This window comes from Callithrix jacchus, chromosome 20 (assembly GCF_049354715.1).
Source record: "Callithrix jacchus isolate 240 chromosome 20, calJac240_pri, whole genome shotgun sequence".
NCBI lineage: Eukaryota > Metazoa > Chordata > Mammalia > Primates > Cebidae > Callithrix > Callithrix jacchus.
Genome location: NC_133521.1, coordinates 47665029 through 47688144, shown reverse-complemented (window position 1 = coordinate 47688144; position 23116 = coordinate 47665029). Strand labels below are relative to the sequence as shown.

At 55.2% G+C, this 23116-nt stretch overlaps 1 protein-coding gene and 1 pseudogene across 9 annotated transcripts in view; one reads left to right on the top strand and one right to left on the bottom strand.

The window, feature by feature from the left end:
* Positions 1-1519: 1519 nt before the first annotated feature.
* Positions 1520-4914, top strand: LOC100399282 (uncharacterized; annotated as a pseudogene). The gene is made up of 4 exons (XR_013530348.1): positions 1520-1748; positions 2146-2285; positions 3843-3978; positions 4482-4914. The product of XR_013530348.1 is annotated as an uncharacterized LOC100399282 (transcript).
* The window catches only part of DRC4 (dynein regulatory complex subunit 4), a 26668-nt gene continuing 7097 nt past the window's right edge, over positions 3546-23116 (bottom strand). For 2 of the 8 annotated variants that reach the window (XM_078358082.1, XM_078358081.1), the window contains exons 3-11: positions 20591-20788; positions 18592-18798; positions 15394-15448; positions 14511-14716; positions 13735-13902; positions 13285-13371; positions 9713-9922; positions 6135-6200; positions 3546-5312 (exon numbers count right to left, since the gene is read on the bottom strand). In XM_078358082.1, the coding sequence (XP_078214208.1) occupies positions 5130-5312; positions 6135-6200; positions 9713-9922; positions 13285-13371; positions 13735-13902; positions 14511-14716; positions 15394-15448; positions 18592-18798; positions 20591-20788 (1380 nt within the window). In that variant the 3' untranslated portion in view covers positions 3546-5129. Of the gene's footprint in view, positions 5313-6134; positions 6201-9712; positions 9923-13284; positions 13372-13734; positions 13903-14510; positions 14717-15393; positions 15449-17375; positions 17979-18591; positions 18799-20590; positions 20789-23116 lie in introns of all 8 variants that reach the window. The other 6 variants (XM_078358083.1, XM_008986420.6, XM_078358086.1 and 3 more) reach the window with 5 other exon arrangements.

The window sequence follows — 23116 nt, the reverse complement described above, 5'->3', positions numbered from 1 at the left end:
TGCTACATTACATGTCTGCCCAAAAAGACCAATACTGTCCATTCCCTTATTACGAGCCCTCGGAGTCACCACCAGAGTCGGGTTAGGAACTGGAAGCCTGAGAACCTCGTTATCATATTTCCAGTCACTCTCCGGAGACTTCCAATCGTCACCAGAAGAAACAGACTCTATCACTCACCTCCAAAACCAACTAGACTCTTTATAGCACAATTTACCCTGCAAAACTGCAGGGGTCTAGACCGCCTCACTGCTGAAAAAGGTTTATGCCTATTTTTAAATGAACAATGCTGATTCTACCTCAGTGAATCAGGGCTAGTACAGCATGCTGTTAGTAACCCAGTGACCGAGCACGAAAACTTAAGACGGTCATTCCACCTGCCTCCAGTGGTTCTGAAATTCCTGGGCGCCCTGGCTACTGTCCCTCGTAGGCCCCGCCAGAACCCTGTCCTCCTTCTAGCATTTGGTCCCTGCCTCTTACCACTCCTCACCCAGTTTTTACAGGACCGAGTTACAAGCTTTCACCCATGGGGCAATACAAGATACGAAGCCGCTCCAAGAACACCGACAGCTCCTGGAACGACCCCTGCAATCCAGCCTCCCAAAAAACGTCGATTCTCTGCAGCTGCGCTCCTATCCAGGCGCCACCGCAGAGCTGCCAGACCTGCCGCGATGAGCGCCGCCTGAATGCAGCCACCTGGGTGCCTGGGCCGGCCACGGAAAAACAAACTTTCCTGTTTACACTTCCTGGTTTTTTTTTTTTAAAACTGCCGCCACTAAAGTCACAGAATAATGTGTCTGTCGAAAGCTGAAACACGACCTCTGTACCTGTTACGAGCTGATAGATTCTGTCGGTCCTGAAACTCCCTTACGCCCCTCTAACCCCGCACACACCCCTCGTTTTGTAAGCTCGGGGCTGCCTCCCCTGACGCTTACGGGGCAGCCCGGCAGGTGACTAAAACCTGCTTACCTGACGGGTCAAGTCCCCTTTATCTCGGCTAATCCTAACCTTACTTGCCCTGTAACGGGCTTCCAGGACAAACCCGCGGGCCTCCAAACCTGGCGCGGCCCCCCAATCCCGCCCCGGCCCCACCCCTCCCATCCCCACCCCTCCCCGGCCCGGCCCCGCCCGCCCCGGCCCCACCCCTCCCATCCCCACCCCTCCCCGGACCGGCCCCGCCCCGCCCTCTGCCCCGCCCCGGCCCCACCCCTCCTATCCCCACCCCTCCCCGGCCCGGCCCCGCCCCGCCCTCTGCCCCGCCCCGGCCCCCACCCCTCCCCGGCCCGGCCCCGCCCTCTGCCCCGCCCTGGCCGCACCCCTCCCCACCCCGCCCCGGCCCCACCCCTCCCATCCCCACCCCTCCCCCGGCCCGGCCCCGCCCCGCCCTCTGCCCCCGCCCCACCCCTCCCCGGCCCGTCCCCGCCCTCTGCCCCGGCCCGGCCCCGCCCTCGGCCCCGCCCCGCCCTCGGCCCCGCCCCGGCCCCGCCCCGCCCTCGGCCCCGCCCCTCTCCCCGCTCCCCCGTCCTAGACTCCGCTCCGGGCTCCAGGTCTGTGCGCCCCGATTCTCCACCAGCGCCCCTTCCTGGGCACAGCCCCGCTGGGGCCCTCCTGGTGGACACGAGGTGGTCCGGGGCGGGGTGACGGGCCCGCCCTTCCCTCTGCCTGCGGACGTCGCAGTCGGTGGGGCAGGATGAGCTCCGGGGCCGCCCCGCGGCTGCTGCGGCTCCAGCGACACCTGGGCCCCCAGGAGGTTAGGGGGGGCCAGGCCTGGACATGCCGGGCTCCTGTCCCCTCATCTGCCTAGGGCGGGGCTGGGCGTCGAGGACCCAGGAAAGGGGGCAGGGGGGAGAGAGCCCAGAGACCGGAGGGCCTGGGGGGGCGATGGCCCTTTCGTGGGGGCGTGGGCGGCAGACTGCGTCCCCAGTGGGGCGTGGGAGCGGGGGGATTGGCCGGGAAGGGTCCGCTGTTTACGTTTGGAGCCTCTTCAGCTGACTAGGCAGTTCCAGTAACCCTTGCCCCCTGTACCCTGGGCACTGGGAGGACTGTCCAGAGGGCTGTTTACACCTAACAGCCGGTGTGGACGCAGGATTGGGGCGGGTGGGCACAGGGCCCCCGAGGCTCACCCTGGCCACCTCCTCCTGGCCTAGGGCAGCAGCATGGAGCCTCTGGGCAGCCCACTGACCACCCATGTGCTGGATACCGCCTCCGGGGTCCCAGCCAGGGGCCTCTGCCTCTGCTTGTCCCGGCTGGAGGACCACAGCCAGCAGTGGATTGAGCTGAGGACTAGGTAGGTGGGAGACGCTGGGAGGGGGGTCCTGCCCTGAGACAGATGGCAGGGGCTAGGGAGCCAGGCAGTGAGGCTGGAGAGCAGAGCTGACCACTGCTGACCCTCCACTCAACCCGGGGTGCAGGGATGGATGGGGGCCTCCCTTCTGCTTCTCTCAGCCCATTTCCTCCTCTGAAAATACGGAAATGAGGAGAGGTGCGGTTCCCTCCCACCTCCAACCTCAGGCCACTGAGCACCTGATGGGGTGGGAGTGTTTCTGCCTGTTCCTGGCAGCTGTGCGGGGGTGGGGGGTTAGGTGAGCCCTGAGGGGAAATGGAAGCCTTCACTGTCTCTAAGATCACAGGTAGCCAGGCAGTAGCTGGACACTCTGCTCCTTCCATTCTCCATACACCTTGAGGCCAGCACCATGATTACTCCTACAGCAAGCCCAGGTCCGTGCTGGGATTCCCAGCCAGGCCTGAGGGCACTGAGCCCCTCAGCCTCCATGGGGCCTTGCCTACTGCCCCAGACACAGGCTCCATGGGCATTTCCCAGGTGGGTGTCACCCCACAGGCCTTATGGCCCTGCGTCGGAAGCAGGCCCCTCTCTTCCAGCCAGAAGGGCAGGACTGGGCCCACAGGATCAGGGTGTGACGGTGCCACTCCTACATCCTCATCTGACCCTCCACAAAAGCTGAGGCACTAATTCCTCCAGGTCCCACCTGAGGAATTAGGAGAGCACCATGTGGGCTACGCATCTCATGGAGGTTCCCCACATACACACGTGCTATACTTTTTTTTTTTTTTTGAGACGAAGTCTCACTGTCACCCAGGCTGGAGTGCAGTGGCGCACTCTCAACTCACTGCAGCCTCCACCCCACAGGTTCAAGCAATTCTCTGCCTCAGCCTCTCTAGTAGCTGGGATTGCAGGCAAGGACCACCACACCTGGCTGATTTGTTTGTATTTTTAGTAGAGATGGGGTTTCACCGTGTTGGCCAGGATGGTCTTGAACTCCTGACATCATGGCCTCCCAAAGTGCTGGGATTAAAGGCAGGAGCCACTGCACCCAGCCTGCTCTTTCTAATCACAGTAGAAGCGCACACTTCAAAGACCAGCTGGCAAGAACAATGTGAGGTTTTCCGGGGGTGGCTGTGGGCAGAGCCACAGGCGTTCGGGACCCTGACAAGGCACCAAGGCACACTATGTGTGTGCTCCGTGCAGTGGGCAGGCCCGCCCTGTGGTGAGGGTTTGGTAGTTACTGACCCAGAAAGCCACAGCTTATAAAATAATACAAATAGTATAATCCATTTGATGAGTGATTTTAGGTTTCTCAACAAATACGCATAGAGAAAATCTGGAAAAATATATGCCAGCTCTAAGGTGGTTACTGCTCGTGGGGTACATTATGGGAGGCTTTTTCCTTTTTCTTCTCTGTGTTGTGATTCCTTAAAGACAGTGCTGTGGGGTCCTGACTCTCCGCAGCTGCAGGCCGAGTCCCACTGTGGCTGCTCGCCCAAGTCTGACAGGTGGGGTGGGGAGCTCCTCATCTCCCTGTCTGCACCCTCATCCTCTCCCCAGCTACACAGACGCAGATGGCCGCTGCCCTGGACTCCTGACGCGGGACCAGATGAAGGCAGGCACCTACAAGCTCACCTTCGACACGGCTGCCTACTGGAGGAAGAGGGGGCAGGAAAGCTTCTACCCATACGTGGAGGTGAGCGCCCCGGTGCGCTGGAGGGGCTGAGGTCTGTGACTCACTGGGACCGCAGGTCAGGTCCTGCTGGCCGGCATCATTTAGGCAGTGGGCAGACTGGTCCTGGGTGGTGGCAGGTGGGTGAGCTCACAAAAGAAAGGTTTCCAGGCAGCAAGACTGTAGGACACACCCATCGCTGACCTGCCCAGGGTCAGGCTTTGTGGGGAGACTGGGCCAGGGGTGACTCATCCCCTTTGTCGACAGAGGTTTACATCTGAGCCGACTCCAGCTCCGTGCCTGACCTCGTCACCTCACCCCGCACTGCACTGCACAGAAGCATCTGCCCTGTCACGCTGTGGCTGTGCTCAGGGCTGTGGCTTCTGAGGAATGTCCCTCTGGTGGGGAGGGTTCACCCCATCCCAGACCCTCAGTCTGGGCTGCTGAGCTCTCCCAGCCACGCTGGGGCTAGATGACCAGTTTGCTGCCGCCCCCTCAGCCTCTCCCCGGCCTTCTCTCCACCTCAGGTTGTTTTCACCATCCCCAGCGAGGCCCAGAAGTTCCACGTGCCCCTGCTGCTGAGCCCCTGGTCCTACACCACCTACCGAGGGAGCTAGAGCCAGGCCCCGCAGCAGGAGGCCACCTGACCCTTCCTGCACGCGGGCTGTGCCCCCCACCCTCAACAGGGAGCACCAGGGTCACCCACTTCCTAGGGAAGTCCCGGAGATTCCGAGTGGGCAGCTGTGACTCAGGGGTCAATAAAGTCACTGCCGACACCCGCAAAGCCGTCCAGTCGTCGGGACAACAATGGTGTGAAGACAGGCAGCACCCTGAGCCCAGCCTCAGGTGAGCACAGGGCCCTCTGAGAAGGTCCCGCTGTCTGCAGTTGGAGGTGACCAGGGAGCAGGCACAGGCTGGACATGGACCCAGCGAAGGAAGTGGCAGGGATGCCATGGGTGAGGGTTCTGCAGGCGGTTCTGTCCACGGAGCCAGGCAAGACGATGGAAGGACATGTGAAAAGCTTTCATTTGCTGATGATAAGATCTAAAACACCTGCTGTCCTGGATGTGAAAAGGGGTGTCATCCAGAGAGAGTTCCTAGGCTGGCTCTGGGGGCTGTGCCCCCCCAGGGGGGCAGCTACGTGGGGGTGCCCACCAGTCCCGCAGGGCCCTGGCCTAGCGTCTGCCCGACCACAGCTGTCTCCAAGGGCTTGAAGCCCAAGTTGTCCAGAGGGATCCCGAAGGCCAACAGCTTCGCCTGGTACGTGCGCAGCAGGTCATTGTGGGCCTGTGGGGACAGGGCAGCGTTAGGGAGCTGAGGGTCACTCCCAAGTACGTGCGCAGCAGGTCATTGTGGGCCTGTGGGGACGGGGCAGCGTTAGGGAGCTGAGGGTCACTCCCAGGCCCACCAGAGCTCAGGGCCCCCACGCTCAGGGTCCCCACACCCAGGGCCACCAGAGCTCAGGATCCCCACGCCCAGGCCCGCCAGAGCTCAGGGTCCCGGCGCCCAGGCCCAGGCCCACCAGAGCTCAGGGTCCCCATGCCCAGGCCCAGGCCCGCCAGAGCTCAGGGTCCCGGCGCCCAGGCCCAGGCCCACCAGAGCTCAGGGTCCCCACGCCCAGGCCCGCCAGAGCTCAGGGTCCCGGCGCCCAGGCCGGCCAGAGCTGAGTGCAGCTCCGTGGAGGGGCAAGCATCGTGAGCATCACGGTGTAAAAGGATAAAGCCAAAGACCTGTGAGTCATTTCCTGTGTGGGAGACATCATCCAGCTCAGGTATCACAACAGGGAGAGGCCATCACTACTCCCATTCCGCAAATGAGGAGACAGAGGCAGAGGGCAGAGACACTCGGGGGCAGAGCTGTGGTCTGAGAGGCTCTGCCCCTGGCTGGATGTTCCTCCCACAGGTTCTTCACGCCCCCCCCTACCCAGGGGAAGGGGCTGACCAGGGAAGGGTCCAGGTGCCCCCACACCCATCCCAGCAGAGACAAGGCCTCGATGACAGTGCTGTGCCCCAAACCAACAGAACCCAGCTGCCCTCAGCCATGACTGCACCCTCAGTGGGGACAGTGACGGCTGCCTTGTCAAACAGGGTACAAAGTGGGCACCAGTGGGGTCCCAGCATCTGCATTTAGAACAGGCTGGCACCGAGGGTGTCTCTGAGGGAGGGCAGCGCACCTCGTACCTTACAGACCCGGGCCAGCTCATACTGCAGGTCCTTGATGGTGCTGTTCTTCAATTCCAGGACATCCTGAGGAGAGAGGTGAGAGTTTGAGGCTCATCTTCTCACCAAGGCAATGCGGGTGCCTGGGGGCTCCAGGCTCTCCTCAGAGACCCGGGGAATAACAGCCTGGTTCGACGGTGCCTCCATCCACACAGGGTTTTCAGCAGAAAAAGGTCTCCAAGGGTTGAGAGAAAACACGGGAGGAGCAGAGAACAGGGAGCCACACGTCTCCATAAAGAAATGGTCCAGGCCGGGCGAGGCAGCCCATGCCTGTGATCTCAGCATTTTGGGAGGCCAAGACGGCGGATCCCCTGAGGTCAGGAGTTCAACACCAGCCTGGCCAACACGGCAGAACCCTTTTTTCTTTTTTTTTAATAAAGACAGGGTTTCACCATGTTGGCCAGGATGGTCTTGAACTCCTAACCTCAGGTGATCCACCCACCTAAGCCTCCCAAAATGCTGAGATTACAGGCGTGAGCCACCATGCCCGGCCGAAACTCTTTCTTTACTAAAAATACAAAATTAGCCAGGCGTGCTGGCTCACACCTATAATCCCACCACTTTGGGAGGCCAAGGCGGGCAGATCACTTGCAGTCAGGAGTTTGAGACCAGCCTGGCCAATGTGGTGAAACCCTGTCTCTACTAAAAATACAAAAATTAGCCAGGTGTGGTGACTCAAACCTGTGTAATCCCAGCGACTTGGGAGTCTGAAGCACAGGAGTCACTTGAAGCTGGGAAACAGAGGTTGCACTGAGCTGAGACTGCACCACTGCACTCCAGCCTAGGTGACAGAGCAAGACACAATCTCAAAAAAAACCAGTCCAAACCCAAAAGAAACGCAGATGAGGTGACGGCAGGCGGCGTGCAGCCACACACGGAGACTGTCCGCTGAACACCACTCACACCCTGCTTACACGTCTCGAAGCTTGTGAATATATTCTCCCACTATTTCCTAACAGAAAAAAGTGGTCTTCAGCAGCGTTGGCCCGCCCAGATGTGGGCAAGGGTCTCACCACACAGCCAGGCCGGGGCCTTCTTGGGCTACTGCCTGTGGCCATGACTGGGCCCAGCCTAGCTTTAGAGCCGTCTCTGCTGCCCAAGGACAGAGCAGCCCTCACACCTGCGCAGCCTGCAAACAGTGTCCCTGCCGGGGCCTCTGTCACTTCGCCAGAAGATTCCTCACTTAGAAGTCATGGTCACAATGACCAGGAAAGGAAGAGCTGACCCACATTTGGCTCCACGCTCACCCTGGTGCGTGGGTACAGCAGCAGTGACCCTCATCTCAGTGGTTCAGCAGCCGGCCAGGTGCAGCCTCAGCCAGGAGCTGGGAACGCACCTCGTCCTCCTCCCAACAGTGGGACCTCACTCCCTCACCTGCCTGTGCTCACGGCCCAGTGCCGAGCAATCCCAGGGTCTGCCTCTGGTCCCAGTGAGACCCCACTTATACAGCCTCACTACCTCAGGCCCTGAGAGCCAGGCCATCCCAGATGACAGCGTCCCACAGGCACCACTGCCCACTAGGCCAGGACCCACAGTTCCCCAGTGTGCAAACAGCACACCAAGCCGCCTTGGCCCCTCCCAGCCCCGCATGTCGACTCAGCCTCTGGGCAGCTCTCAAATCCTCTGCCCATCCCCATTCTGTGCTGGCCCCAACCTGCCCCCTCCAGCCCTGCGATCCTCAGCAGTGGCAGGGTAGGCTCTGTCCAGTTCTTCCATGGTTACCAACCGGCCCGGAAAGACACAGCTGACAGGCCTTTCAGAACCAGCCCCTCAGTCTTGCATCTGCCTAACACCTGGTGTCCCCAGGGCAGCTCAGCAAGGGGCTCCAGCCTGGATGACAGAGCGAGACTCCAACTCAGAAAAAAAAAAAAAAAAAAGAGATTAGCTGACTTGAAAGAGGGCAGCCCTCAGCCTGGAGTCAATGGTGAGCACATGCATTTGTGTTTAGCTCAACTGCGTGTGGACCAACCACCTTAAAAACGCCATCTGGAGGCCAGGCACGGTGGCTCACACCTGTAATCCCAGCACTTGAGGAAGCCGAGGTGGGTGGATCTCGAGGTCAGAGACTGAGACCATCCTGGCCAACGTGGTGAAACCCCATCTCTACTAAAAATACAAAAATAAGGTCAGGTGCGGTGGCTCACACCTGTAATCCCAGCACTTTGGGAGGCCAAGGCAGGCAGATCACAAGGTCAGGAGTTGAAGACCAGCCAACATGGTGAAACTGTCTCTGCTAAAAATAAAAAACTTAGCCAGGCGTGGTGCCTGTGATCCCAGCTACTCGGGAGGCAGAGGCTGCACCACTGCACTCCAGCCTGGGTGACAGAGCGAGATTCAGTCTCGAAAACAAAACAAAAAAATACCATCTGTGAACGTTCTCAGGATAACAGATGCTTCCACAGTGAGGAAGCCTCGAGCCAACGTCCCAGACATCTGTCGCTGAAGGACGAGCCCAGCACAGCAGCAGAGTCAGACGGTGCGCGGTGGCCCCAAAGGCTGCATCTCTGTGACCAGCCAGTCTCCCTCTGCAGGGCCTGTTGGTGAAGACCTCACGACCAGCTGTTGCAAGCTCAGGGGCAGCAGCTGGGCCAGGGGCATGCGTCATGCATCTTGGAGGGCCCCAAGGAAGCCGCAGGCTGTGCCTCAACTGACCAGGATTCCAGTGTCAGTCAGAGACCTTTGCCCTGTGCCTGTTCCTCTGTGACTTTCCCTAACCAGGTCCAGGGAACAGAGGCCAGGCCCAGGTCCAGAAGCTAGACACAGGTAAGAGGCACCTGTGAGGCAGTCTGAGGCTCCAGCATCCTCCTGATCTTCCGGGGCACGCTGTCTCTCCCCATGGGGGGCCCAGGCCTCATCTGCTTTATCCCAGGACACCCTAGCAGAGCAGCACCATACATAACTGTGACACAGAACGATGGAATGTTCCGGGCTCTTCTTAGACCTCATGTCCCCAGTACCTGCAAAGTGGGGTGAGGGTCCCCAGGCTCCCATGACCCTGCACTGCCCATGTCCTAACCCAGCCCATCTCAGGGCATCCCGGCACCCTCTCTGCCCCAGGATGGGGGTGGTGGCTGAGCTGAGAGCTCAGGAGATACAACCATTCTCCAGGCCTGTGTCTGTCACCTGGGCCTTGCTGTCACCAACGGAGGCGCTCAGGCCCACAGAGACTCCACGTGGCTTTTCCACTCCCACACCCATTGTCAGGCTGCACTGAGATGACTAGAGCCTTAGATGCCTGGATGAGCCAGGCCTGAGAACTGGAGTGAGCAGAGACCCAGAGGTTAGCAGGCACCATGAGGTCACACAGGGTCCGGGGAAGATCAAGAGACTTCAGCAGAACTGATGAGAGGAGACCACCAGCTAAGACAGCGAGAGACAGCCATGCCACTCTGTTCTCGGGCAACAGGAAGCCCATGAATGCCCCCGTCCAGTGGTTGACCGAGGGGTCTGTGCCCATCCGAGGAGGCACAGCACGGAACGGAAGGGTCCTGCCATAGGGAAGAGGCTGCCCACTGGGGCGGCCTACCTCAAGGGCCTACCTCGAGCTTGCGGGACACCAGCGTCAGGGATGCAGGGTCCAGGTTGGAGGCCGCCAGCACCTCGTTGAACTGCACCTCCTTCTTCTCCACAGCAGCGCTGAGCGCCTGCAGCTTGCGCTCTAGCACCAGGTTCTTAAAGCCGGTCTTCTGCTGCACCTCCTGGATAGCAGCAGTGAACTTCTGGTAGAGCTCATCCCGCTCCTGCTGCACCTGCAGGGACAGTGCTGGGTGGGCTGTGAGGCCCCTCCCCTGGGGACATCTCACTGGGGAGAAGCTGCCTCCCACCCAAACACGGCGCTTCTTTCTCTGGGAGGTGGCTTTCCAACAGTGCCCACCCCCATAGCACCGAGCGGTTGTTATCCACACTGCCCACATGCTGGCCCTCTGCACAGCTGTCCACACAGCATAAGCCTTCTCAGGAAGGTGTCTCTAGAAGCCATGAGTCCCGGTAAGAGCTAGAGCAGCCCCACCCTGAAAGCCACTCCATGGGTGGCTCCGAGCGAGGGCTGTGGGTTCATCGAGGACGTGGGATCCCAGGCATCCAGCAGGCAGAGCTGCGGGTGGGCCCGTGGAGGATGCGCTCTCTCGGATCCCACGTGCAGCCTGGCCCACAAATGGAGGACCTGAAGAACAGCCTTGGAGCCAGCCGCCTGCCAGCCAGTAAAACCATTCTTTTTCACCTAATTTTTCTACGAATTATGCACTCTAAACAAATCTAGACTTTGTCGAAGATTATAAAAAAGTGAACAGCCTGAGCTCGACACGGTGGCTCACGCCCGTCATCCCAGCACTTTGGGAGGCTGAGGTGGGTGGATCGCCTGAGGTCAGGAGTTCAAGACCACCCTGGACAACATCGTGAAACTCTCTCTACTAAAAACACAAAAATTAGCGGGGTGTGGTCATAGGTGCCTGTAATCCCAGCTACTAGGCAGGCTGAGGCTGGCGGAATGCTTGAACCCTGGAGGCAGAGGTTGCAGCAAACTGACATTGCACTACTGCACTGCAGCCTGGGCAACAAGAGCAAAACTCCAGCTCAAAAAAGTGAACCCCTTAACCCCAGTTCCCAGAGGCCACCATTATGAACACGTGGTGTGACCCCTTCTAGAATGTTCTCTATGCATTTAGAGATTTCGCTGAGAGCGAAACCGCTTCCTATTTGCAGCCTGAAACACTGTGAGATTAAAAAGCAAGCTGTGCTTATGCCTGATCCTGTGTTTGTAATCCACAGTCACATGCACACTAGAGCATCCGGGAAACCAGGAAGGGAGCTCATAAAGCTCGCCAGTGTGAAGACCAGTGCTGAGCAGCTAGAGACTCATTTTTTTTTTTTTTTAGATGGGGTTTCACTATGATGGCCAGGCTGGTCTTGAACTCCTGACCTCAGGTGATCCACCCACCTTGGCCTCCCAAAGTGCTAGGATTGGAAGTGTTTGGAAGAAAAAAGGACCATGCTAAAACACCGCAGCTTTCTCCAAAGCCACAACCTGTGATACCTGCAGCACCTCCAGGACAGCACCTGGCCCTGCACTCCTTCTAACTGGTGTCAGAATTCCCCAGATTTGCGGAAATCCAGTTCCTTGTCCATATGCATTAGACTGTAAGTGTCTTTGGTCTCTACATTTTGCTGACAAATTTGAGCTCTCGGTTCTCTAGGAAGAGGCACTGACTTTGATAACTTCAGGAACTACATCCAAATAGAAGAAAATCTGGCAGAGAACAAGGCTCCAACCCAGGCACGTCTCTGCTCTCCTCTTCCTAATAAGGAGGGAGTGTCCAGGGACAGAGACAAGACCCAGCATTTACTCAAAACCCACAGCGGGGAGGAAGGGTCCCTGTGTAACACAGCAGTCCTCTGGGTCTCACCGGCTGCCTTGCAGATGCCCTTCCCCTGAGCTGTGCAAACAGGGCTGCACCCGGGAGCTGGCACAGCCCAGCAGTGCAAGTCCTGCAGGACCCGAGGCATCTCTGAAGGTGGGTCTAGATGTGACAGACAGACGGGATGTTCCTGAGGGGCCAACCCCACTACAACTGTCTGTGCTCATAAATGTCAATCAAGTTGGAGGACAGAAACAGCACCCATCACTGCTGCTTAAGGTAAGGTGCTCCAGCCACGCAAACCACAGACAAAGCCTGAGGGGCCCATGGTGCTGGACCGGTCCTTGGCCAGAACTTTGAAACTGCGCAGAGGCAGGGAGTGTCCAGGGACAGAGACAAGACCCAGCATTTACTACTCACTGGAAATCTCAGAAGCGCACGCTAAATGAGTTGTTTCCCACCCAATCACATGTGCACAGGTTTAAACCTGTTGAGGAAGGATGGAAATGGCCCCTCCAGCACCCTGGCAGGAGTGTGACTCAGAACGGCCCTCTGGACAGACGATCACAATCCTCAACACGGACCCCTCAGACCTGACAATCCCACTGCTAGGCACCGGCTTTCCTAAGACGCAATCTTACACAGGGGCACAAAGACACATTTATTGAGGCAGCCATGCTTACAACAGCAGAGGATCAGAAACAGGGGAGTCAGCTACATGAGCAATCGGAGCGCCATGTGGCTGAGAGCGAAACCGCTTCCTATTTGCAGCCTGAAACACTGTGAGATTAAAAAGCAAGCTGTGCTTATGCCTGATCCTGTGTTCGTAATCCACAGTCACATGCACACTAGAGCATCCGGGAAACCAGGAAGGGAGCTCACAAAGCTCGCCAGTGTGAAGACCAGTGCTGAGCAGCTAGAGACTCATTTTTTTTTTTTTTTTTAGATGGGGTTTCACCATGATGGCCAGGCTGGTCTTGAACTCCTGACCTCAGGTGATCCACCCACCTTGGCCTCCCAAAGTGCTAGGATTACAGGCATGAGCCACGGCACCCGGCCTGGAGACTCATTTTAACTTACACTTAAGACCCCAGGACTTCTTTACAATGAGAAAGTAATAGGTTAGTACTTAGAAACATACACACATGGAAGAAAGACATGCTGAAGGCGCCAGGCCTCCTTCATGTGCTCAGAGGGGAGCTCTTAAGAAAACAAAAGTCATGTGTGATCCTCTCCCCATGAGACCCCAGGCCTCCTGCAGGACACGCAGGTGAGTCATGTGTGATCCGCTCCCCATGAGACCCCAGACCTCCTGCAGGACACGAATGTGAGTCATGTGTGATCCTCTCCCCATGAGACCCCAGGCCTCCTGCAGGACACGCATGTGAGTCATGTGTGATCCGCTCCCCATGAGACCCCAGGCCTCCTGCAGGACACGCATGTGAGTCATGTGTGATCCGCTCCCCATGAGACCCCAGGCCTCCTGCAGGACACGCATGTGAGTCATGTGTGATCCGCTCCCCATGAGACCCCAGGCCTCCTGCAGGATATGCATGCAAAATAGGCCACAGGTTTTAGCCTCTTAGAAGCTGTGGGATGAGTTACAGCCTCAGGACCCAGAAACATGGTGAAGGTACCTGAAGCTGTTCCAGGGGCCAGGGCAACAAGGAGAGCCCCGTCCCTGGCTGGCAGACAAAGGCCTGTCATGACCTGTCACTACCACTGCCCGTGGCAGGGCCAGCCTGGTGCCCACTCACCTTGGTGAACCGCTGCTCTAACACTTCGTGCTCCCACTGCAGATCTTTCAGCTCTTTCTCTGTGACTTTTAAACGTGCTTTTGTGCACTGTAGAAAAAAGAGGGAGCAGGGACAGAAAGTATTCAAGATTCACAGTCATCAGGTAACAGTCTCCTGGGAGATGGCAAGACCAAAAACCATCGCCGTTAAGACCAGGCTCCAGGACACCAGCAGCTGTGCCCCGCCAGGGCAGGTCAGTAGCATGCGGTAAAGATGAAGGTCTCCAAAACACCCCCAGGCTTGACTTTCCCCAGAAAACAAGGCTGAGAGAGGAGAAATGCCAGCCTCCCCATCCCCCTTCCTGCCCTGAGGGCCAAGCCCCAGGTGGAGCCTCAGGGATCCCCATGATGTTCCTTCCTCCTGAGCTGAGGCTGGTGCCAAGGAGGGAGATGCCTCCAGCAGGAAACTCACCAGCAGGGTCTGCTTGTCCCTCTCGTAGTTCACGAGCTGCTTCTGCATCTCACCCATCTCCTCACGAGCCTTCAGGAGAGGCTCCGCCAGGCGCTTGTTCTGCACAGACACCTCGGCCATCTCCCTCTCCAGGCGGTCCTCCTTCTTCCGCATGTCCTCCATTTGCTCCTGCAGGCACAAGCACGGGCCCAGGAGGAGTCAGCAGGCAGAACCAAAGGGGCCACGGCTGCAGGGGGAGCCAGGGGGCCCTCCTGCCCACAAACAGGTCCTGTGGCCACATGCACGCTGGCACTTAGATCCCCGTTGTAGGTATAAACACAGTATATCTGCAGTTTCACCTTATTCTGAGTTTTCTGGGAATGCAGCTTCCACGCAGATGGAGGGACTACACTTTGTTCGAGATTCCACCAAGGGCCGTTGCCTCTTGTAGAAAATCCTATCACTGCCAGCATGTGAGTGATAAGGACACCTGTCCACTCCAGCCACAATGGGTACCCACTGCAGCTCCACCAAGCTTTACAAATGAATTACACTTGATCACCTCCCCCTCTCACTATGGTGAGAAAATGTCCTAACGGCTTTTAACAATACGTATAGACAGGTTACATTATTTAGGAATTTCAATTAAGGATACTAGAGGGGCACTGTCAAATAATCTTATGAAAGGGCGTGTGTTGGGAGGAGGGCTGGGGTCTGGATCCCCAGGACTCTGCAGCCCACATCCTGGCACAGGCAGAGTATGTCTCCCCAAGCCCACCTCTTGCGCAGCACCTCACCTTGAGGGAGCTGATGAGGGCCAGGTTGTTGAGGGTGATGTCGTTGTAATAGTTCTTGATGTCGGTGAAGGCCTCCTCATGGCGCTGCATCAGCGTGTTGATCTGGCTGTTCTTCCTCTCCTCCACTTCATGCAGCTCGGTCTTTCTCTGAAGATCGAGCTCGTCCCTCAGCATCTTCATCTTCTTGTCATACTTGGCCTCAATTTCTGAAAGGCAGCCACAAATAGCAGCTTAGTAAGAAGGTGCCCCTAGGACTACAGAACAGGGAGCCTGTAAACAGGACCCCAAACGCCCACTGTGGTCAGAACAGCTCTGCAAGCGAGCTCTGCAGAATAGAGGGCTTTAGTGCTTTCTGCTGATGCTCATACTCAGCACACATGCCAGTGTCCACCTGCCTTTGCCAGTGACAGGCATTGCTAATCGCTCCCTGCACTGGGACTGCCAACAGCTGAACGTCAGCTGACCCCAGGGAGCGAGCGTAATCAGGGCCCGTGTGGCCATCCAGACACAGACTATAGGCTCTTATTAGTAAACCAGACAGACTTCAGAAATTGGAGCCTTCTCAGACCAGGAACCATGGAGAAGACTATTTTAAGAATGCTGCCCACGGCATTGAGTAACTACCACCTGCTGGTATCTCCCGATTTTAGCTAGGAGTGGGAAAGTGTGTGATCATCACAGCCTCCCAGACTCACATGGAAGTAAGTCGTTCTGGGATTCTGAGTGGGTCCGCTGACCTTGGAAACTCCCACATTCTTTCCCTTGCATGCTTGGGCTGTTTTAACCTAGTTTGTGTTCCCTGAGTTCACAAGCTCTGGAGGTAAGTTCCTTTCTGATGGGGGCTCTGGCACCACCCTACACAATGAGCATGGGGGAAACTGACCTCGAACTTGCCTCTCGAAATCATTCCGCAACTTGGTGATCTCCTCAGCGTGTTTCTGCACAGGGGAAAAGAGGCCGTTACTGGACAGCCAGACACAGAGTGAAGCCCATGCCCTTCAGGCTGACCCTGGTCCTAACCTCCATGAAAAACCTAGCTCAGCAAACATCATTCTGCTGCTGGCTGCTGGGTTCTCCACACCTCCAGGTTCATGGAATATGCCCTGGTGACCTCCACATTTCCTAACTCACCTCCCTCAACTAAATCACCTCTAAGCTTGAGGGGGAACATGAACAGACACTGTGAGCACTGAACCCAGCTTTGTTCCCTTGCCAAACCATCCCACAGCCTGGAGAGCAGTCACATCCACACAGAGCTGTGGGATCTCTGCAGGTCCCGTGTGTAGCTTCCAACCTGCTGCACTGTTGCCTAAAGCAGCATTTTAAAAGTATTTTAACAGGCTGAGCGTGGGGACTCATGCCTGTAATCCCAGCACTTCGGAGGCCAAGGCAGGAGGATCACTTGAGGCCAAGAGTTCAAGAGCAGCCTAGGCAACATAGCAAGACCCTCTACAGAAAATTTAAAGATTAGGTGCGTGTGGTAGCACATGTCTATAGCTCCAGCTGCTTGGGAGGCTAAGATGGAAGGATCACCTGAGCCCAGGAGTTCGAAGCTGCCGTGAGCTACAATTGTACCACTGCACTGCAGCCTGGGAGACAGAATGAGACCTCATCTCTAAAAATAAATAAATATATATTTTTTTAAACAAATAATCTGTATATATTATATTTCAATAAACATTATATATTAAAATTTTGAACAAAAAAATCATTTTTTTTCCTCGAGACAGAGTCTCACTCTGTCACCAGGCTGGGGTGCAGTGGCGCAATCTCAGCTCACTGTGACCTCCACCTCCCAGGTTCCAGTGATTCTCCTGCCTCAGCCTCCCAAGTTGCTGGGATTACAGGCACAGGCCACCACACGTGCCTGTAAATAGAAAATAAACTAGAAAATAAAATTTTTGTATTTTTAGTAGAGACAGTTTCACCATGTTGGCCAGGATGGTCTCGATCTGCTGACCTTGTGATCCACCCACCTTGGTCTCCCAAAGTGCTAGGATTACAGGCTTGAGCCACTGCACCTGGCCATTTGATTTTTTTTTTTTAAAGCAGTATTTTCATCCAACAGGGAACACTGATTATATACAGGACCCGGATTAAGATCAGACAATTCTGGAGGGTTGAAGACTTCAGCACCCTCATGCTTTGCTGTGAAGTCAGCAGTGTCACCAAGTTTCTTCCAGATTCATTTGAGGCTGAACTGCTTCCAGGCATGAGGCAAATGTGTTAAAGTCTCCTTGAGACCAGGCACAGTGGCTCATGCCCACAATCCCAGGACTCCGGGAGGCCGAGGTGGGCGGATCACCTGAGGTCAGGAGTTTGAGACAGCCTGGCCAACATGGTGAAACCCCATCTCTACAAAAATACAAAAATTAGCCAGGCATGATGGCAGGTGCCTGCAATCCCAGCTACTTGGGAGGCTGAGGTGGGAGAATGGCTTAAATCCAGGAGGCGGAGGTTGCAGTGAGCCATGATCGTGCCACTGAATTCCAGCTTGGGTGACAGAGCGAGACTCTGTCTCCAAAAAGAGAAAGAAAGAAAGTCTCCTCTATCCAGCACCAGGAAGAACCTTTGAAGACTAAAGTCAGACATATCTCTCCTCCGCCCCAGTTCTCAGAGTGCAGTGGACTCCCCCAGGTCAAGGTCCCAGTCCTCACCCAGCTTTCAAGGCGAACAAACACAGACCCCTCTCCCCCAGTGTCCTCCTTCTGTTCCTCTGGGCCTTCCCACTGGCCCGCCCCTCTCCCCGCTGGTCACCTACTTGTACAAACTGTACCCCTCCCCTCCCCACTTTGCTTTCTCTGTGTCATGTGTTCCCACCAGATTCTGTTTTATCTGACACATTTATTTTGTCTTTCAACTCACCTGTTGTCCTTTCTAGACCATCAGCCCCGGTCAGGCAGGCATTTTGTCAGAGATCAGATCAGGACCTAGCAGCTAATGGACACTCAGCAAACAAATTTCTTTCTTTTTTGTTTTGTCTCACTCTGTCACCGAGGCTGGAGTGCAGTGGCACAACCCTAGCTCACCAGAGCCTTGACTTCCTGAACTCAAGGGACCCTCCCACCTCAGCCTCCCAAGGAGCTGACACAGGCACGTGCCGCCGCGCAAGTTTATGTTTGTTGTTACTGTTATTTGAGACGGGGTCTCCCTCTGTCGTCCAGGCTGGAGTGAAGTGGTGCCATCTCGGCTCACTGCAGCCTCCACCTTCCGGTTTCATGCAATTCTCTGGTCTCAGCCTCCCAAGTAGGTAAGATTACAGGCACCCACTACCATGCTAATTTTTGTATTTTTAGTAGAGACGGAGTTTCACCATGCTGGCCAGGCTAGTCTCGAAATCCTGACCTCATGATCCACCCGCCTCGGCCTCCAAAAGTGCTGGGATGACAGGCCTGATCTACCTCACCCGGCCATGGGTTTGTTTTGTTCTGTTTTTCTGTAGAGATAGGGTTCATCCTGCTGAGCAGTCTAGGGAAAAAGAAAGAAGTCAAAAAAAAAAGAGAAAAAACAAGATAGGGTTCAGCGATTTCACCCAGGCTACTCTCAAACTATTGGCCTCAACCGGTTCTCCCATCTAACCCTCCCAAGTGCTGGGATTATGGGTGTGAGCCACTGAACCAGGTGCACAAATCAGTTTTAACGGTGCCCTGGAAACCCCCAGCTTCAAAAGTAAAAATCAGCACAGCTTGTGTGACAAACCGTCACAGCTGCCCAGGGGCCGACACACTGGACATTTTAATGGTTGGCTCACTTTGTACTAAATGCCTTTGACACTATTCTCTAGGGAAGTACCTGAGCATCATGTGTCAGCAGCACATCAAAGACCCTGAGCTGGATTTTTCTTCGGGGATGTCAATTTTTTCCTCAGGGCTCAGACAGCACTGTGCACTTGGTCCCAAAATGGGGTTTGTTTGGATACATGCTTAAAAATATATATGTATTTCAACAAACTGAAAAAATGCAGGCGATCCTATGCAAAAATATGAATTCCTAGTTGCTGTTGAATCGACCAGAGTTCATGCAGCACTGGGCTTGCATCCCCAAAAATCTGTCAGCCCCCACGTGCCCCCGTCACACCTACCAGCCTCAGGTTCTTCACCACCACCTCACTGGCCAGCTCCTGCTCCTTGAGCTCCACCTTCAGCGCCCGCATATCCTTGCGCAGCGCACCCTCCTGCGTGTGGTGCTCCTTCTGTGCTAGCTTCATGATCACCGCGCCCTCAGCCTTCATCTCTGTCAGGTTGTTCTGGTGCTCATAGAGCAGGTGCTTCACTTTCTGCTTGTACACCTGCAGGGCAATGAGAATACCACCTGTTCACCTGCACCACACCTGCTCACCCATACCTGCTCACCTGCACCACACCTGCTCACCTACACACCTGCTCACCTACACACCTCCTCACCTGCACCACACCTGCTCACTACATACCTGCTCACCTACACACCTCCTCACCTGCATACCTGCTCAGCTACACCACAGCTGTTCACCTACACACCTCCTCACCTGCACCACACCTGCTCAACCGTACCTGCTCACCTGCACACCTGCTCACCTACACACCTGCTTACCTGCACCACAGCTGCTCACTACACACCTTCTCACCTGCACACCTGCTCACCCACATCACACCTGCTCACCTACATCACTCCTGCTCACCTACACACCTGTATACTTGCTCACCTGCATCACACCTCACCTTCACCACAGCTGCTCACCTACACACCTCCTTACATGCACACTTGCTCACCTACACACCTGCTCACCTACACCACCTCACTTGTACACACCTGTACACACCTGCTCACCTACACCACCTCCTCACTTGTACACACCTGTACACACCTGCTCCACCTGCACCCACCTGCTCACCTATACCATACCTCCTCATCTGTACACACCTGCTCACCTGCACCACACCTCCTCACCTATACATACCTGCTCACCTGCACCCACCTGCTCACCTATACCATACCTCCTCACCTATACACACCTGCTCACCTGCACCACACCTCACCTGTACACACCTGATCACTTGCACCCACCTGCTCACCTAACCACACCTGCTCACCTGTACATACCTGGTCACTTGCACCCTCTTGCTCACCTGCACCCTCTGCTCACTTTCATGCTTCCTCACCCACACACATCTGTACACACGTGGTCACTTGCACCCACCTGCCCACCTGTACACATCTGTATGCACCTGATCACTTGCACCCACCTGCTTACCTGCACCCACCTGCTCACACCTCATCTGCACATACCCACCCCACCTGCTGACCTGTATCACCTCCTCACCTGTATTACCTGTGCCATCTGCTCACCTGCCCATGCCTCCTCACCTGCACACACCTACCCACTTGCATCCAGCTGTTCACCTGCACCATCTGCTCACCTGTCCACACCTCCTCACCTGCCCACACCTCCTCACCTGCCCACACCTCCTCACCTGCACACACCTGCTCACCTGAACCATCTGCTCACCTGCCTACACCTCCTCACCTGCCCATGCCTCACCTGCACACACCCACTCATTTGCATCCACCTGCTTACATGCACCATCTAACCACCTGCACACACCCACCCATTTGCATCCTCCTGCTCGCCTGCACCATCTGCTCACCTGTACCCACCTCCTCACCTGTACACACCTGCTCACTTGCATCCACCTGCTCCCTTGCATGACTCCTCACCTGCACACAGCCACACATGCCTGTTCACTTCAGCAAACCTGCACACTTGAGGCAGAGTCAGACACCAAGGCTGGGAGGTGAGGTGCATCCCCAGCTCACAGGGTGCTGAGGGGCAGAGCTGAGTTGCAAACAGGCCAGCCTGTCCCCAAAGCCCTTGCTCCTTCCATGTTGTGGAGGCTGCATGTTAAACCTCAGGACCTGCTGGGTCTCTCATGACACTGGAGAGATGAAGTGTCTCTCCCTCAGCCTCTTTTATAAAAAACAGCGTTGGGGCTGTGACTCCCAAAGCCGAGGACAGACAGTGTCCCAGCCTCACCCTCATTGGGCCCAGTTCCTCTGTGGCTGTGTGGTGACCAGGTGGGCACGGGCAGACTGGCCTCACTCACCTTGATCTCCACCTGGTGCCTCTCCTCGGCCTCTTCCATCTCCCGATCCTTGTTCCGAAGCTCAGCCTTCTTTTCCTCCAGCTGCCTCCGGGTGATCTCCCAGAAGGTGTGGATCTTGTCCCGCTCCAGCTGGAAGTAGTTGCGCTCCTCCCGCTCACGGTCCAGCTCCTCCCGGATACGGCCCAAATGCTCCTCCACCTGGCCAGGTGCAGTGGGTCAGGTGAGCACTGGGCAGGGGCCCATGCATAGCAGAGGGGCAGATGGCCGGAGAAGGGCAAGGAAGGAAGAGGGTGGAGCCGTTTTCACCTAAAATTAGACAGCTGAACATAAAAAGTTAAGATATAAAGCTAGGAAGCTCCAGAGACAGAATGCATTCAACAAGTGGCAGAATTCTCTTCAATTTGGCCAATAAACATAAAATAACTATATCCTTTCATCCATTTCTGAGAATTTATACCTAAGAAATTTCTCGAAAGAAATATAAGAGCTTGTTGCTGAAAGATATTACCCACACCATTATTACAAGAGCAAAAATATTAAAGAGGAAACCATCTGAGACCAATGTAAACAGGGAATGGGCAAGAGGTACTGGCTCTCGCCTGCAATCCCAGCACTTTGGGAGGCCGAGGTGGAAGGATCCCTTGAGCCCAGGAGTTTAAGCCAGCTTAGGCAACATAACGAGACCCCATCTCTGCAAAAAAAAATTTTTTTTAATTAGCCAGACGTCATGGCACGTGCCTGTAGTCTCAGCTACTGGGAAAGCTGAGGTTGGAGAGTCACTTAGGCCCAGAAGGTAGAGGCTGCAGTTAGTCATAATAAAGCCACTACACTCGAGCCTGGGTGACAGACTGAGATTCCGTCTCAAAAAATAAACAGCCAGGCATGGTGGCTCCCAGCATTTTGGGAGGCCAAAGCGGGAGGATCTTTTGAGCCTGGGAGTTGACCAGCCTAGGCAACATGGCAAAACCCTGTCTCTACAAAACAGAAAAATAAAAATGAGCCCGGAGTGGTGGCACACGCCTACAGTCACAGCTACTGGGAACACTTGGGGAGGACGATCGCTTGAACCTGGGAGCTCGAGGCTGCAGTGAGCCGTGATCACACCACTGCACTCCACCCTGGGTGACAGAGCAGGACCCTGTCTCTAAAACATAAATAAATGAATACAGCAATGGTTGAAAACTTACAGTACATCAACTGGGAGAAATATCATATTACCCAAAAAACAAATATAGAAATGAGGTAGCAGCATTTAAACAGATTCATGTAATGTTAAATGAAAAAAAAAATCATCTTTAAAGATACAATGTTAAGCAAAAAATACGCAAGACCAGCAGACTCCTAACCCTCAAGAGGGTTCAACTGCAAATCTGAAAATAGGTTAAAAAAAATGTAGGACAGGCTTCCAGCTTTCTGGGGAGCAAGAATCAGTTATTTTTTGGGCACAGCCCCAGGCCCCTCCAGCCAGGCGTGTCCAGGTCACCTCCAGCCCTACCCTCTGCCTGGATCCTGAAGAAGTCTTCTGAGTCTGTGGCTCCGTGTGCCATGCGCAGCGCAAGGCCCTGCCCAGTGGACTGCACAGTCACTGCCATGCAAGGCCTGTCTCCACAGGAAGGGGAAGCAAACAGGGAGGCGGCAACAGCTCACATGCTAGGACAAGGCAACGTTCAATCCATTCGGCGGCTCCAGACACCTTTCCAGAACACAAACCTCGCCCCGTCACCTCTTCGCTCAGCCCCTGGCTTGAACTGCCCGTGCTTTCTCTGAACGTAAAACACACACGTCCTTTAGCACGTTTCAAGGACCTCTGCCCAGCTCCAACTTCGGGTCATACGACTCTTCTAGTCTCCTTCATATTTATTTTTTATCTTAATACTACCAAAAAAAGGTAACAATGATTAACAATAACACATGAGCTGACACAGCACGCACGTCCTGGGTCAGAGGCTCATGAGGCAGTCATCCATCAGGGCAGAGGCTAGAGGCTGCACTGGGCTTGCCACAGCCTGCAGGTTTCGGGAGCCTCTTAGGTAAAATTGTCATTACATAATTATGTTCTGTAGCCCTTAACTGCATCCAAATGAAGAATGGACTTGAAATAACTCCTACAAAGAAACTATAGAAACATCACCTCCTCCCCAAAATAAGCATACCCAAGAAAAAGGCAGCCCTGATGGGACTTTTATCAAAAACAATGAATGATCAATCAGACTGAGATGTGATTTTAAGTAACTCACATTTTAAGTTTCTTTTAAAACCTTGCTTTTTGAGATAATGTTTAACTGTGAATAAAATAAAGGAGAATGCGGTGTGTGTGTGTTGTGATAAGCCTATACACAACAGCTGCAAGAAAGGGTCGATTGGAAGAGAATACTCAAAATCAAAAATAGCTTTTAAATCAGAAAAACTTGTCCTTCCAAATTCCTACTGCCCTATTAAAACATTCCATAATGGGCTCTATGGCCTTTTTGAAAACACAGAGTCCACGTGAAAGCTTTGCAGCTGATGGGAATTATGGACCAGGCT